Below are 14,818 nucleotides of genomic sequence, written 5' to 3'. Positions count from 1 at the left end.
CGGTGGCTCAGTAGTTAGCACTGTATGGTGGCTCAGTAGTTAGCACTGTGTTAGCACTGTACGGTGGCTCAGTAGATGGCACTGTACGTTGGCTCTGTAGTTGGCACTGGCACTGTATAGTGGCTCAGTAGTTTGCACAGTACGGTGGCTCAGTAGTTGGCACTGTGTGGTGGCTCAGTAGTTGGCACTGTGTGGTGGCTCAGTAGTTGGCACTGTGTGGTGGCTCAGTAGTTGGCACTGTGTGGTGGCTCAGTAGTTGGCACTGTGTGGTGGCTCAGTAGTTGGCACTGTGTGGTGGCTCAATAGTTGGCACTGTGTGGTGGCTCAATAGTTGGCACGGTGTGGTGGCTCAGTAGTTGGCACTGTGTGGTGGCTCAGTAGTTGGCACTGTACGTTGGCTCTGTAGTTGGCACTGTACGGTGGCTCAGTAGTTGGCACTGTGTGGTGGCTCAGTAGTTGGCACTGTGTGGTGGCTCAGTAGTTGGCACTGTGTGGTGGCTCAGTAGTTGGCACAGTACGGTGGCTCAGTAGTTGACACTACGGTGGCTCAGTAGTTGACACTGTATGGTGGCTCTGTAGATGGCACTGTACGGTGGCTCAGTAGTTAGCACTGTATGGTGGCTCAGTAGTTAGCACTGTACGGTGGCTCAGTAGATGGCACTGTACGTTGGCTCTGTAGTTGGCACTGGCACTGTATAGTGGCTCAGTAGTTTGCACAGTACGGTGGCTTAGTAGTTGGCACTTTACGGTGGCTCAGTAGTTGGCACTGTGTGGTGGCTCAGTAGTTGGCACTGTGTGGTGGCTCAGTAGTTGGCACTGTACGGTGGCTCAGTAGTTGGCACAGTACGGTAGCTCAGTAGTTGGCACTGTGTGGTGGCTCAGTAGTTGGCACTGTGTGGTGGCTCAGTAGTTGGCACTGTGTGGTGGCTCAGTAGTTGGCACTGTACGGTGGCTCAGTAGTTGGCACTGTACGGTGGCTCAGTAGTTGGCACTGTACGGTGGCTCAATAGTTGGCACTGTATGGTGGCTCAGTAGTTGGCACTGTATGGTGGCTCAGTAGATGGCACTGTACGGTGGCTCTGTAGATGGCACTGTACGATGGCTCTGTAGTTGGCACTGTACGGATTCTCTGTAGTTAGCACTGTGTTAGCACTGTACGGTGGCTCAGTAGATGGCACTGTACGTTGGCTCTGTAGTTGGCACTGGCACTGTATGGTGGCTCAGTAGTTAGCACTGTACGGTGGTTCAGTAGTTAGCACTATGTTAGCACTGTACGGTGGCTCAGTAGATGGCACTGTACGGTGGCTCTGTAGTTGGCACTGGCACTGTATGGTGGCTCAGTAGTTGGCACTGTATGGTGGCTCAGTAGTTGGCACTGTATGGTGGCTCAGTAGTTGGCACTGTATGATGGCTCAGTAGTCGGCACTGTATGGGGGCTCAGTAGTCTGCACTGTACGGTGGCTCAGTAGTTGGCAGTGTATGGTGGCTCAGTATTTGGCAGTGTATGGTGGCTCAGTAGTTGGCACTATATGATGGATAAGGGTAGGATTAGATACACAGCTGTGCAGACAGTATCACACAGGAGAGAAATACACAACTCAGCACACAGTATCAAACATGAGGATTAGATACAGCTCAGCAGACATTATCACACGGTAGGATTAGATACACAGCTCAGCACACAGTATCACACAGGGGAGGATTGGATACACAGCTCAGCACACAGTATCACACAGGATAGTATTAGATACTATCCTGTGATACTGTGTGCTGAGCTGTGTATCTAATACTATCCTGTGTGATACTGTCTGCTGAGCTGTGTATCTAATCCTTTCCTGTGTGATACTGTCTGCTGAGCTGTGTATCTAATCCTCCCCTGTGTGATACTGTCTGCTGAGCTGTGTATCTAATACTATCCTGTGATACTGTGTGCTGAGCTGTGTATTAGATACACAGCTCAGCAGACAGTATCACACAGGAAAGGATTAGATACACAGCTCAGCAGACAGTATCACACAGGGGAGGATTAGATACTGTGTGCTGAGCTGTGTATCACACAGGATAGTATTAGATACACAGCTCAGTACACAGTATCACACAGGGGAGGATTAGATACACAGTATCACACAGGGGAGGATTAGATACACAGCTCAGCACACAGTATCACACAGGAAAGGATTAGATACACAGCTCAGCAGACAGTATCACACAGGGGAGGATTAGATACTGTGTGCTGAGCTGTGTATCACACAGGATAGTATTAGATACACAGCTCAGTACACAGTATCACACAGGGGAGGATTAGATACACAGTATCACACAGGGGAGGATTAGATACACAGCTCAGCACACAGTATCACACAGGATAGTATTAGATACACAGCTCAGCAGACAGTATCACACAGGGGAGGATTAGATACACAGCTCAGCACACAGTATCACACAGGATAGTATTAGATATACAGCTCAGCACACTATCACACAGGGGAGGATTAGATACACAGCTCAGCAGACAGTATCACACAGGGGAGGATTAGTTACACAGCTCAGCACACAGTATCACACAGGATAGTATTAGATACACAGCTCAGCAGACAGTATCACACAGGGGAGGATTAGTTACACAGCTCAGCACACAGTATCACACAGGATAGTATTAGATACACAGCTCAGCAGACAGTATCACACAGGGGAGGATTAGATGCTCAGCTCACAGGGGAGGATTAGATACACAGCTCAGCACACGGGAGGATTAGATACACAGCTCAGCACACAGTATCACACAGGGGAGGATTAGATACACAGCTCAGCAGACAGTATCACACAGGGGAGGATTAGATAGACAGCTCAGCAGACAGTATCACACAGGAAAGGATTAGATACACAGCTCAGCACACAGTATCACACAGGGGAGGATTAGATACACAGCTCAGCAGACAGTATCACACAGGATAGTATTAGATACACAGCTCAGCACACAGTATCACACAGGGGAGGATTAGATACACAGCTCTGCAGACAGTATCACACAGGGGAGGATTAGATACACAGCTCAGCACACAGTATCACACACGGGAGGATTAGATACACAGCTCAGCAGACAGTATCACACAGGGGAGGATTAGATACACTGCTCAGCAGACAGTATCACACAGGGGAGGATTAGATAAACAACCATGCAAACAGTATCACACAGGGTAGCAAGCGGAAGGGTTGACACACACACAAACACACACACGTGGACGGGGCTGAGGACAGCTGGGGGAGGGAGGGGGTTTCATTACAGACGGTAATGGAAGGGGGCTGATGAGAGCACAGGGAGGACACACACACCGGAGGCCGCCAGAACGGGGCTGGGGACAGCAGAGGGACTAGACGTCAACGGCAGGGGGCTGATGAGAGCACAGGGAGGACACACACATTGGAGGCCGCCAGAACGGGGCTGGGGACAGCGGAGGGACGTGATTTAATAACAGACGGTAACGGCAGGGGGCGGGGGCTGGTGAGAACGGAGGGAGGGAGGGTTGTGTGATCGGTAACGGGGGGAGGGGAGGCTTCCCGGACTTACATCCCGGCGGTTGACAGGTGTAAAGTGGCGCAAAGAGCATGGTTTGAATCTCCACAAAAATGGCGCTGAAATCTTCCCATTGCTGTGATATGGACAGCCCAGGGGGGGCGCGTCCAGATCACAGCATACGCCCACTGTAACGTTAAACATAGGGTCGGATGGCGACCACTATTCTCTATGCACAGGGGCTGCCATAAAGGAGTGTGGAAGTGTCGTTACAGACACAGCAAATCCAACATGGCCCCCAGTGCATACAGTAAAATTAGAATAACATAAAAACTAAATAAGCTACGAATTTCATTTTGAATTACAAATACTTCATTTCAGAATCACTTATTTTAATAAAAAAAAATAAAAAAAACGCGATACAGTCCCTTTAAGCTGCTTTCACACATCCGGTTTTAGCAGTGCGGCTCAATCCGGCTCAAAAACCTATGCAACGGATGCGGCGAAAAAAACGGATCCTTTGCATAAGTTTTTCCATGCGGCCCGTCCATCCGGCATAGTCAAAAAAAAAAATAATTGAAAAAATGTAAAGTTCTAATGTTTAAATGTTTTGTTTAAATATTTTTTTTTAATTGTGCAAAATATAAAAAAAAAAAAAATTAAAAAGTTTGATATTTTCCACTGTTAAACACTAGGGGGAGCAGCTTCTGAAATCCTACTGAATTTCCACTGTAGAAAAAGCTCAGATTACAGCCTGCAGTAAAGTGGGCGGAGTCTGCTCTCCTGTGTGTGATGGCACGCCTCCCCTCTCCTAATCTGAGTGTTTACAACAGATAACAGAGAAGACATGTAAGGGCCCCGTCACACTAAGCAACATCGCTAGCAACATCGCTGGTAACGAACAACTTTTGTGACGTTGCTAGCGATGTTGCTGTGTGTGACATCCAGCAACAACCTGGCCCCTGCTGTGAGGTCGTTGGTTGTTGCTGAATGTCCTGGGCCATTTTTTAGTTGTTGCTGTCCTGCTGTGAAGCACAGATCGCTGTGTGTGACAGCGAGACAGCAACAACTAATGTGCAGTGAGCAGGAGCCGGCTTCTGCGGAGGCTGGTAACTAATGTAAACATCGGGTAACCAAGAAGCCCTGTCCTTGGTTACCCGATATTTACCTTTGATACCAGCCTCCTCCGCTCTCACTGCCTGTGCTGCCGGCTCCTGCTCTGTGCACAGATAGCTGCAGCACACATCAGGCAATTAACCCCATGTGTGCTGTAACTAGGAGAGCAAGGAGCCAGCGCTCAGTGTGCGCTGCTCCCTGCTCTGTGCACATTTAGCTGCAGCACACATCGGGTTAATTAACCTGATGTGTGCTGTAACTAGGAGACTGGGGGCTGGTCACTGGTTGCTGGTGAGCTCACCAGCAACTCGTGTAGCCACGCTCCAGCGATCCCTGCCAGGTCAGGTTGCTGGTGGGATCGCTGGAGCGTCGCAGTGTGACAGCTCACCAGCAACCTCCTAGCAACTTACCAGCGATCCCTATCGTTGTTGGGATCGCTGGTAAGTTGCTTAGTGTGACTGGACCTTAAGGACACAATGCACAGCCATTTTCCTGGTGACCAGAAATGTCTAAAGTGTCACCAAGGACAGCAGGAGTATCACACAGGATAGGATTAGATACACTGCTCTGCAGACAGTATCACACAGGATAGGATTAGATACACAGCTCAGCAGACAGAATCAAAGGATAGGATTAGATACACAGCTCAGCAGACAGTATCACACAGGATAGGATTAGATACACAGCTCAGCAGACAGAATCAAAGGATAGGATTAGATACACAGCTCAGCAGACAGTATCACACAGGATAGGATTAGATACACAGCTCAGCAGACAGCATCAGACAACATAGGATTAGATACGCGGCTCAGCAGACAGTATCACATGACAAGATTAGATACACAGCTCAGCAGACAGTATCACACGACAGGATTAGATACACAGCCGTACAGACAGTATCACACAGGAGAGGATTAGATACACAACCCTGCAGACAGTATCACCGGTACACACAGGTACTCACATGCAGTGGCGCGCGCGCACACACACACACACACACACACACACACACACACACACACACACACACACACACACCCCTGATGGGGACCTTGTGCTACACACACACACAATCACCCCTGATGGGGACCTTGTGCCACACACACACACACAATCACCCCTGATGGGGACCTTGTGCCACACACAATCGCCCCTGATGGGGACCTTGTGCTACACACACACGCACACAGCTTTATATATTAGATAAAACAAAACAACACACTTTTTCTCTAATTTCTTAACCCCCCCAAAACACCACTACAGGTCCAAAGTAATCCACACAAGGTCCCATGGAGATCCTGGCTCTGCTACATCGGAGGTCGCAGTGTGCGGTCACATTAGAAAATGTGGCAGCTCACTGCAGCTGTCAGGATTACACTGAGCTGCAGCTGTGCGCGGTGATGTCACTCTCAGTGACGTTCCCACGGTACCCCAGCTATGACCTCAGGTGAACTGATCTGAGATTAACTCATTGAACTTAGTGACCTCACCTCAGGTGAAGTCATTAAAGTCAATTTAGAAAAGAAGCGTATGGGACTCAGCACCAATGCGGTAATAATAAAACTTGAAACTTTATTCGGAATTTTTTAAAAGAAAAGTACACAGGTCATCCAAAAAAAAAAATCGCCATGCGATTTTCCAAGCGGCTTTACGCGTTTCGGACAAACAAGGGGAAATTAAAACCAGTCCTTAGTCATAAGCCATGGTATGTGAGAGGCAAAAGGTATATATAGCACTACAAGTATGGAAAAGAGGAAAGGCAAGCCAGGAAAACAGGAAGGGAGTTCATCTGAGAAAATGCAAATGAAAGAAGGAAGAAAATGGTATAGGAGACGGAATAAGTTAACCCTTTAGGCACCGTATATAGCAAAATATGTAATAATAAATGATACGTGAATATAACCACGAAAGGGGTGTGTATATATATATATATGTACACACACACGTGCATATATATCACAGTATATTTATATTATTATATTTTAGAAATTGTATATTCTACATTTAAGTGATACAGAAACAATGTGAGTAAATGTGAAAATATTGGGTTGAAAACATAGACACATCAGTTTGTTTATAATGCTTATGATTCAATTATATTTCATGATAAATTTATATATATGTTTAACACCCAATGCCATCAAATTTAGCAGCATATAGAAAAAAGAAAAAAAAAATCCCCGATGTGGGTGAATGTGACAATGTTGGGTTAAAAACATAGGTACATCAGTTTGATACTTATGATTCAATTATATTTCAGAATAAATGTATATATGTTTAACACCCAATGCCATTTTCTTCCTTCTTTCATTTGCATTTTCTCAGGTGAACTCCCTTCCTGTTTTCCTGGCTTGCCTATCCTCTTTTCCATACTTGTAGTGCTATATATACCTTTTGCCTCTCACATATCATGGCTTATGACTAAGGACTGGTTTTAATTTCCCCTTGTTTGTCCGAAACGCGTAAAGCCGCTTGGCAAATCGCATGGCGATTTTTTTGGATGACCTGTGTACTTTTCTTTTAAAAAATTCCGAATAATGTTCCAAGTTTTATTATTACCGCATTGGTGCTGAGTCCCATACGCTTCTTTTCTACATCTATTCTGAATTACGGACCGGCCTGTCCGGGGACTGCGGGCATCCACCTTCGCCTTGAAGACTGCATATGGGTGAGCTGAAATTTCTACCATTAAAGTCAATGCCAGATTTCCTGATTAGGCTACGTGCGGATCACGTCGGACCTGCAGGGATGTTTTAGGGGTTAATAAATTGGAGAAAAAGGTTTGGTTTTTTTTTTTGTTTTTTTTTTTACTTACAGGGTTAGTAATAGGGGGTTCTCATAGACCCCTAACCATTACTAACCTCAGGCTTGATGACAGCTGTGATTTTTTTTTTGACAAGTTACAACTGCCATTAACCACTTATATTACCCTAGTTGCTACTGCACCAGGGCATTCGGGATGAGCCGGGCAAAGTGCCGGATTTGTCACAAATTGTCACATCTAAAGACTTCGGCATAAAATCACTGATGCAAAATTACTGACGTGTGAATGAGGCCTAAGTGTGCTTTACTATGATAAAAAGATTGAAAGAAATAAAACACTGGTTATATTGTAGCTTTTCCCAATAACTATATATCCATGTGCTCAATTCCTCTTGATTACACGAGTGGTCTCCGAGTGTTCACTCAAGTTTTTCCAGGAACCACAAACTTACATTGAGTGTTGTCCATGACTTGGATCATAATTAAACCATGTTTAATAGTTTGTCTCCATGTTTTCGTGTGGACCACTCAGTTCAGAAAATTACATGAACATGTCAACACCTCCATACACTATAATAGGTTTACAGATGGCTCTTCCTAACAAACAAATGTCAACAGGTGCAAACTGAACATGAAATATACTCAACTATACAACTGCACTCTGAGACGCTAAGGTATGCAAACATTGAATATAGGAATGTCGACATGCATCACTTCTAAGTAAATACATTTAAAATTGGAGACACTTGGCGCATAAAAAAAGCCAGTTGTATGTGAGCTGAGCAGCCCAGTGTCAAGGCAGGTCTTTTTGTTGGGTCTGTACCTAAATGCCTCTACCTGGGCTGAAAAGCCTCCAATTGTATGGGCGGGCAGGTTAACAGTCTATCTGTGAAAAACGTGACTTAAAGTTGCACGCAAAAAACAGACATATGAATGAGTCCTGATATTGTGGATGCATTTTTGATGTGGCAGGTTGCCTTTAATATTGCTTTATAGTGATCTAAACTGAAAATCCTAAACACCTCTAAATTGTTTTCTTTCACAGATGATGCGTTTGCCAAGAAACAGGTAAGTCTTGCTTATGTTAATGTTACCTTGTAATAACAGCATTCTGTAATTGCTACAATATGTGTACTGCAAAGTTTTGTATTGCAATAGTGCTATGTTTCGTGTATACATTTGAGCTCCTCCAATGATATGCTGACCTTCTGGTTAGGACTAAATTAACAAACTTACCACTTCTGGGCCCAGGGATGGACATTGAGCCAAGAGAAGCAGGATCCAGCTATGCTATGCTCCAATTAAAACTGGTGTATGACCAAGATGTAAGTAGTTGCGTAGCCGCAATGTTCAATACACACAGCATAATTATTTAGCACATCCAACCAAATGAAACAAAAGTGCAAATACAAACTTTGGTTGCAGTGTGGAGAATCACTGGAAGGCTAGCTGCAAAAATCTAATTGTGTAGGCCTTGTCTTATTTCTGTTCGTGTAGAGCCACATCTGCAGAGTGGTCAGTACCAGCGTAAGGACTTACTTTGTGGGCGGGGTAGGATTCGCTCCCATCCCACAAAAGAGGAGTAGCTGCCCCAGCCTCCCCCAGGTCTGTCTGTGCACTCCAGTGCTCTCTGTACTCCCTAGTGCTCTCTGTGTCCCCAGCCTCCCATAGGTGCCCTCTGTGCTCCCAGCCTCCCCCAGTTGCTGTCTGTGTCCCCAGGCTCCCCAAGAGCTGTCTGTGCCTCCAGCCTCCCAGTGCCCCCAGCGTCCCCCAGGGCTGTCTGTGCCCCCAGCGTCCCCCAGGGCTGTCTGTGCCACTCCAGCTTCCCCCAGCGCTGTCTGTGGCTCCTCAGCCATGTTTGTGCCCTAAAGCTATGTCTGTGCACCCCAGTGATGCAAATACCCCTAGTGATGTCTGTGCTGCCCAGTGATGTGCCCCCCAGTGATGTGCCCATCTGCTTCCCTAGTGACGTATATTCCTCTCAGCTCCCCACAGTGATGTATATAACCCCAGCAATGTTAGTGCCCCCACAGCTATGTCTGTGCTCCCCACCAGTGATGTATGTACCCCATAACCATGTCTATGCCCTCCAGCTTTCCTAGTGAAGTATATTCCTCCCAGCCCTCCCCAGTGATGTATTTGCCTTCAGCATCTCCTTTGATCCCTGTGCCACTCAGCCTCCCCAGTCATGTCTATGCCCCCCAACCTCCCCAGTGATGTACATTCCTCCCAATCCTCCCCTGTGATGTATATGTCCCTAGCCTTTCCGGTGAAATATAGTCCTCCCTGTGATGTATATGCCCCACTCCCTCCTGTGATATATATGCCCACAGTATCTCCTGTGATGTATATGCCCCCATCCCCTTCTGTGATGTGTGTATATATAGAAGTTCCAGCATCTCCTATGTGATGTATATACAGCAGTCCCAGCCGACTCAAACCTGGAAAAGCAGTTGTGAGAAGCCACAAGTTCAATATCTCCTAACGTCACAGCCGTACCAAAGAGAAGCAGCTCCAGCCACCACAGTGAGTTGTTTGACCAAACATAGCAGGGTAATTTTCAAGTTGATCATTTTGTGCAGCCCCCGAAGTATGGTAGAAATTTTCAAATGGCCCCCAGCAGAAAAGTTTCCCCACCCCTGGTCTATTGTATACTTTCTATTTTTTTTTTTTTTTTTACATTTTCAGGCTCTCTGAGACGAGGTGCAGTTTTGATGTCTCAAAGGTGCAGTTTTTTTGTGACAACAAAACTGCCGCGTGCGCATGTAGCCTCAAAGGCTGCAGACATTCAGACGGATGATAGTGAGATACAGGCAGACAGACTACCACATCACTCCGAATTTTGTGCCAACAAAAGTGGTGCAACGTGAGATCAAGAGTTCCTTTTAACCCCAGGGTGAGCAGCAAGAACAGAATAATGATGTTCCCCCAAGACATTAAGATGAAGATTCAGAGGAACAAATGACTTTGTTCATTGGTACCCCACATGGCGCATCATCTTGAGGTTCTGGTATCTGAGATTTAAAATCAATACTAAGCACTGACACCACTACTCCCTTCTTGTCATGATGTGACTGCAGGATAGTGAGGGACAGGGAGCTCCTAAACTGTACTTCATGCTAGAGGACCCTAGGCTATCCCTTACCTCAAGGTTACCCTTAATGGTGGAGATGCCTGAGTCCCGTTCCTAGTTATTCTCCTGACAAGATCTGATCTGTTGCTTACCCCCAGGGAAGGAAGAGGCAGGCGTGTGATGGTAATACAGATTGAGACAGACAGGGAAAACCAAAACTCAGACACAACGCAAATTCACCGGAACAAACAATAAGAAGCTAAGGAGAAAAGAAAATACAGGAAGATAGCAACAAAAAGACAACCAGCGTTAACACCACAACCGCTTACAGTAATAATGCACCACAACCACTAGTAAAACCAGTATAGGAAAATTATAGCTGGCAATAATGAAATAGTCCAGCCAGCATATATAGGAGGGGAGGGAGCATGACTGGTTCCCCCACACCATGTGATCAAAGAGACTAACTGGGCTCAGCACTATTGTCTACATGTGACAAGGTTCAGCAGCACTTGCATAACATTGACTCGAAGTATAAGGCTGGGGCCACACGGGGGACTAGTGCGATCCTCGCATGACATTCGGCTCACGCTGGCAGCACAGCAGGAGCCGAGTGTCATGTGAGTGTCACTGCGACTGAGGTCTGATCATGCGAATAGACCTCAGCTGCGGGGGGGGGGTGGGGGTGGGGGGGGCAGGCAGACACTCAGAAGGGGCGGGCCAGTGTTGAGGAGGGGCGGGCCGGCGCTGCGGTGTACCGTGAGTGCAGTGCAATTTTTTTTTCTCTCCTCTCGCCCCATAGACTTGAATGAGTGCGAGTGAAACCAGGAACGCATTACAGTCTCAGCATGCTCCGATTGTTTTCTCGGTCCGATAAGGGCTGAGAAAATTACCGCTCATGGGTGCTGGCATATAGGCTAATATTGGAATGAGTGGAATGCAATGTTTTATCGCATTCCACTCGCACCGATTTTCATGCCGTGTGTCTTAGGCCTAAGCGTGTGACTAATTGTAGACGTGTGCCTAATCCGGACCTGTGTGTGGGTGATCTGGTGTGGTTGTCCACTAGAAACATCAAGCTTAAAGTACCATCTGTTAAGTTAGGTCCTCGGTTCATCTGTCCATTCAAAATTACTGCTGTCATCAGCTGTTGGCTTTCCGTCTGGTCTCAGCAGCTTTATATAATTACAGAATGTTTTCCACAAATCTCTATTAAAGAAATTTGTGGGATCAGGAACTCCTCTACCCTTCCACCTCCGGTGTTGGTTGACAAATTGCTGGAGTTTCAGGTAACGAGAATTATAGATTCTCGGGTCGTTCCTCGTTCTTTACAGTACTTGGTTCACTGGCAGGGTTATGGTTCTGCGGAGAGGACTTAAGTATCTGCCTCTTATATCCATGCGGAGCATCTGGTTAGCGCTTTTCATCGCCGTCATCCGGAGAGATGGTCCTGATGGTACAGAGGCCTTTCGTAGAGGGAGGGTTACTGTCACACAGTGTTGGGCTCTAAACTTGCCAAGTGTCATGGCGGTATTAGACGCTGTTCAAATTACAGACTCTGACCCTCCAAGCTATGCTTTCTCTGGTGTGTCGACCAGCTGTGTGCTCATTAGTAATCGGACTAGCAGGAGTTAATTTTACTGGTTACCTTTTGGATCACATGTTGTGGGAGACCTAATACAGGTACTCCCCTGTCATGCTAGATAAGGGGATCTACCAAGCAAGCGGCGAAAGGTAAGGGAAGGGGAACCCTGCATAGAGAAGGGGGAGACCCCTGACGAAACCTACAGGTGGTCCTTGTTGTCCCTTACTAGATGGGTCCTTGATAGGTTCCATACATGTGCGCCGAGCCAGATACCTGCCCCTAGGTGTACCTAATACTGGATCCTAAATAGAGAATGGGTGTTATGAGAACGTCGTCAACCCACTAAATGCTAAAAGAAGCCAACAGGGGGACAAACTGGGGAAAAAAAAAAGCATGAACTACTTATCCACAGATGACACAGGCAGGAGTTCAGCAAGCTTCAGCAACGATAATACACATGAGAGAAAGCCACCTGCTTGCAAGTAGCGCTAGAATGAACATAAAAATATCACCAGCACCAGTTCAGGGAAGAAGGGAATATTTAAGCACCAAGAGAATACTGATGATCAGCAGCTGGGCTGAAGGCGGGGTCCTGCTGGGTCCAAAAGGGGGAGAGATGAAAATGCAGCAGGAAGCTACTTATTACAATGAATATTGACAGCAGGAACAGTAGAAATTCGAGGAACATTTTGCACAGCCAAACGCTGTGACCTCATACAGCTAGAAAGCATATGACTATGCCACCCGTGACACACCCATGACATCCCCGCCTTTATAAAATAGAGGGATCTGTTTTCTCATGCCAACTATAGATTTCCCTAACCTGTTCCGTGTGCTGTTGTGTTCCTGTTGCTGGTGATTTTACTGTGTGCTGTGGAAATCCTTTTGCAATACTGTTGTGCAGGTGCGAGGATAAGTCAAAGACTGCCCGTGCATGTGCACTACAATACTTTCATGAGTCCTCAGTAGGGCAGATCAAAGTGCTCATGTGCAGGAGCGCATTGGTGGCATCTGTGTGGATGATGTAGGCTGCGTCATCAACACTAGGCTGGGCCAGACCCGAACCCAGCTACACCCATTGTCCCGACCGCCCCCTAGGTGAGTATAATAAAAGTATTTTTTACATTATACAGAGGGCACTTATATACAGTATTCTAGAATGCTATATATAAGCTCACTGGTGCTAACCGCAGCTTATAGGAGAAAAACCTGGTGGCGGGTTCTCTTCAACACCACAATTGTTCACAGCAATATTGTACTACAACCCCTAGTAAGTCTAGATCACAACACCTCACCAGGCCAGTATAGAGAAGCTATAGTTGGTATTAATGGAAGAGTCCAGCCAGCATATATAGGAGGAGTGTGAATGTGACTGGCTGCCCCATAGCATATGATCAAAGGAGACGAACAAGCAGCCCAGCAGAGATTAACTTGGTAGTCTGTCTGTCAACCTCAAAAGTCTGTGGGTCGACACCCAAGTCTGCCTGTGCTAATTAGTGATGAGCGAGTATGCTTGTTACTACTCGGTACTCGCACGAGTATCACTGTACTCGGGCTACTCGGCGGGTACCGAGTAATCTCGCGATACTCGTGCTGTACTCGTGGTCTTCATGTTGGCGCTCTTTTTAGAGCCAGCCCTTATGCAGGGATTGGCTGGCAGACCACTGCAATGCCACAGCCCTGTTACTTGTGGAATTGCAGTAATTGGCCGGCCCTAACAGAATGACCGTGCCTTTAGCCCGACACTTCCCCGCTCGGCTACGGCCCCTCCCGCACTCCACTCCGCGTGTATATATATATGCACGCTTACACACACACGCACGTTTTTTTTTTTTTTAATTTACAGTTTTCTGGTTTCTACATGCTGCCGGGGGTCATTTCAGAATAATACTCGGGTCTCCCATATTATAACATTGGGCTCGGTGCTCGGGCCGAGTACACGAGTATCTTGGGATGCTCGGCCCGAGCCTCGAGCACCCGAGCTTTTTAGTACTCGCTCATCACTAGTGCTAATCTCAGACATCAGAGAAGTTAACAGGCAGATTGCCCAGAATCTAGTCTCCACAGATCATGACAGTTGGCGATGTTTGTAAAAACCTCATTGTGACACCTACGTCTTCTTACAATTTTTGCTGTCTTACTAGGCTGGAAGATCTTCCCAACTATAGATCTGGATGGGATACCATGCCCGTTAAGGGAAACTCCTTGTATCGAAAATGTAAGTTCAAGCTCCTGATAAAGGTGTTCTGGAGTCTGTTTATTTATAAAATAATTAATGGTACTGTGTTGTAATAAATATATTTAAAGAGGTAGTCTGGCAGCTAAAATGTCCTTCCTAAATATCTATACACATTAACCAGTTTTCTAATTAGCTTTATTATGTAATACCCTACACTTCTCCCTATCCTGCTGGTCCCTAAATGTTTTGTTTTTTACTTCACTTCCAGTGACTCTCTCAAACGAGACGTCCGAGGAAGCTGAGGCTGCACTCACTCCCTGCAGGGTTTTTTGCCTCTCCTGGAACAGGATGGCATCAGGGTGCAGCACTGCAGTTACTGTAGTTTCTTGTATTATCGCCATTTGAAGATGTCCTTAATTCATGGTGATAGATGCGAAGAGATGAGTGCAACGCCGGCATTCTGCTTACGTCATGCCCGCTAAGGCTACTTTCACACATCCGGTTTGAGCCGTGCGGCTCAATCCGGCTGTGAAACCTATGCAACGGATGCGGCGAAAACACCGCATCCTTTGCATAAGGCTACTTTCA

At 46.6% G+C, this 14,818-nt stretch overlaps 1 protein-coding gene across 5 annotated transcripts in view; it reads left to right on the top strand.

Moving 5' to 3' along the window:
- The window catches only part of LOC142289837 (uncharacterized), a 228,775-nt gene that overhangs the window by 25,646 nt on the left and 188,311 nt on the right, over positions 1–14,818 (top strand). For 2 of the 5 annotated variants that reach the window (XM_075333771.1, XM_075333772.1), the window contains exons 2-3: positions 8,439–8,461; positions 14,196–14,269. In XM_075333771.1, coding sequence (XP_075189886.1) covers positions 8,439–8,461; positions 14,196–14,269 — 97 coding nt within the window. Of the gene's footprint in view, positions 1–3,393; positions 3,480–8,438; positions 8,462–9,814; positions 9,920–10,206; positions 10,290–14,195; positions 14,270–14,818 lie in introns of those variants that run through there. The other 3 variants (XM_075333773.1, XM_075333774.1, XM_075333775.1) reach the window with 3 other exon arrangements.

Source organism: Anomaloglossus baeobatrachus, chromosome 2 (assembly GCF_048569485.1).
Source record: "Anomaloglossus baeobatrachus isolate aAnoBae1 chromosome 2, aAnoBae1.hap1, whole genome shotgun sequence".
Lineage (NCBI taxonomy): Eukaryota > Metazoa > Chordata > Amphibia > Anura > Aromobatidae > Anomaloglossus > Anomaloglossus baeobatrachus.
Note: the sequence above shows the minus strand (reverse complement) of the source record. Positions and strands in the feature narration are given on the sequence as shown.